This window comes from Belonocnema kinseyi, chromosome 6, assembly GCF_010883055.1.
Source record: "Belonocnema kinseyi isolate 2016_QV_RU_SX_M_011 chromosome 6, B_treatae_v1, whole genome shotgun sequence".
NCBI classification, from domain to species: domain Eukaryota; kingdom Metazoa; phylum Arthropoda; class Insecta; order Hymenoptera; family Cynipidae; genus Belonocnema; species Belonocnema kinseyi.
The window spans coordinates 145,804,611-145,806,831 of record NC_046662.1 but is presented as its reverse complement, the minus strand read 5'-3'; the positions used below and the strand labels follow the sequence as shown (position 1 = coordinate 145,806,831).

At 32.4% G+C, this 2,221-nt stretch overlaps 1 protein-coding gene across 1 annotated transcript in view; it reads right to left on the bottom strand.

Moving 5' to 3' along the window:
• LOC117175639 overlaps positions 1-1,878 on the bottom strand; it is a 4,578-nt gene extending 2,700 nt beyond the window's left edge. Inside the window, exon 1 of the mRNA XM_033365346.1 lies at positions 1,794-1,878. Within this exon, the coding sequence (XP_033221237.1) occupies positions 1,794-1,878 (85 nt within the window). The remainder of the gene's footprint in view (positions 1-1,793) is intronic.
• Between the last annotated feature and the right edge of the window lie 343 nt (positions 1,879-2,221).

Below are 2,221 nucleotides of genomic sequence, written 5' to 3'. Positions count from 1 at the left end.
ATTGAAAATGTTCTATTTTTCTTTTTCGCCAACCGAGTATGTAAGAGACCTCTCTCTTTCAAATTTGCTACGGGACTGTTAGGTAAAAGACAGGATAATGTAGGGGTCGACTTAAGACTGGGTCGTATCCGAGAGTCGTTAAAAATCATCAAGAAAATTTCAATTCCAAATGTGCATAATTGGAGAAATATAAAATGTAGATCCAGAAAAAAGAATAAAAAAAAAGACCGAAAAGACGAGTTTTCAAGAAATATTCATATCCGAATCACAGCCAAAAACAGGTATTTTCGATGAAACAGTTGAATTTTCAACAATATAGATAGATTTTCACTTGAGATGAAAATGTCAAGCAACCAAAAGAGATTAGTTTTCAATCAGAAATTTGTACCCCCAATTAAAAGAAAATTGAATTTTCCACCGAATAAAAAGAATTTTTAAACGAGAAGGATGAATGTTGACCGAACTGTCGAACTTTGAAGAAAATGATTCAGTTTTGAGCCAGGTAGTATAATTTTTGACAAAAAAAAGATCCATTAAGAACAAATTTCATTGTGGGCGTCGCGACTAGAAAGCTGAATTTAACATAGCAAACGCAGACACACTTTGATCCTGAATATGAATCAAATTCAAACACAGAATATTCTGTATATTCAGAAAAACAAATTATAAAAAACAAAACGAAAAATTATATAAAAAATCTAAGACAAAGCCTGCTGCATAACAAGAAGAAAAAGAAAATGAGAATGAAGATAATTTCTCAACTTTGGAAGGTCAGGTTCTAAAAGAGAAACATTTTCAAAATTTGTTAGATGAGGAAAACTTTGTTGATGAAGAAAATATCCAAGAACTTGCGAAACCAGAAAATTTTATTCCGAAAAGAAGAAACCCGACAAATCTCGAGAATTTTCAGGAGATAAATGATGATATTTTATAAGATAATAAGCCGCCTCCAGAACCTCCTCCTTTTAAATACCCAATCAAACGCACAAACACATTCTAAAAAAAATCGCGTTAAGTGTCGTGATCAATTAACGATGCTCAAAGGTAATTACGCTTATTCTGTTGCAACCGACGATTCTCTATGTGATAATGGATCAAAAGCTTTGTCAAAACGTGGTATTTTACCAAAGTGCGGCCAACTTAAAAAAGGACTTGTTAAAGAAATATGGAATGGACAGCAGTATCATTTGGCCCTTCCAATTAAAACTGATTGTTAAGAGAACTTGTCAGACCCTTTGAGCAGTATTAAACTTTCAATACTTTCTTTAAAGTCAATATTTGTAAGAATATGAAAATTGGTATTCCGAAATATATTCAACAGTGCTCACAATGTCAAATTAAGAAATTAGTTCGCGTGAAAACTAAAAATCCCATGATAATAACGGACACGCCTGGAACCGCTTTTGAAACAATTTCAATGGACATAGTTAGCCCACTTCCTTAAACAACATTAGGCAACGTAAATATCTTAACCATTCAAGAAAATTTTTCAAAATATGATTTAGCTCTAGCTATTACAAACGTCAAAGCTTCAACAGTAACTGAAATTTTTGTACAGTGAAACTTCTATAATTCGAACGGCCGATAATTAGAATTTTCGATAATTCGAAGTTTTTTGTTGTTCCCTGCCAAAACTCCTATCCTTTCAATGTTAAAAATATTCTATAATTCGAATTTTGATAATTCGAAGTTTTCGTTAAATTGAATAAAATTTGATATCCTGAGAGAGTTTATAGTTTCTATAATTCAAAGTACAAGAGCTATCATTTGCGAAACTCAAATAAGATGCATACCTGAATGTATAGACAATTTATACCTGAGTTCTGGCCGCTTTAGGAATAATCCGGCAACAATGAGCAGATGCCGAGAATGTCTCATTGTTCTGAGAAAATAGATTGAGGGCAATAGCTTTTAGAGTGATTTCTCAATCTTTTCTGCTTATTATGTTGATCATGTTTGGAGAATTTTTGAAAGGCGGGAAAACTTTGTACCCCGTCTCTAAGATGGTTATAGCCAACAAAAATTGATTATTGTGTCCAGTATGTTTTCAAGAGTAGTATATTTAGTAGGAACTAATGTTGCAGCATAATCAGTCTACGCTTTCCGTCTAAATATGAAAGTTGACAATTTTGCGTGCAATGTGAAGAGAAAGAATTATAAATCTTTAACTTTAAGTGACAAAATAAAAATTATTCGTGAAGTTCAGAATGGTGCGAAGAAA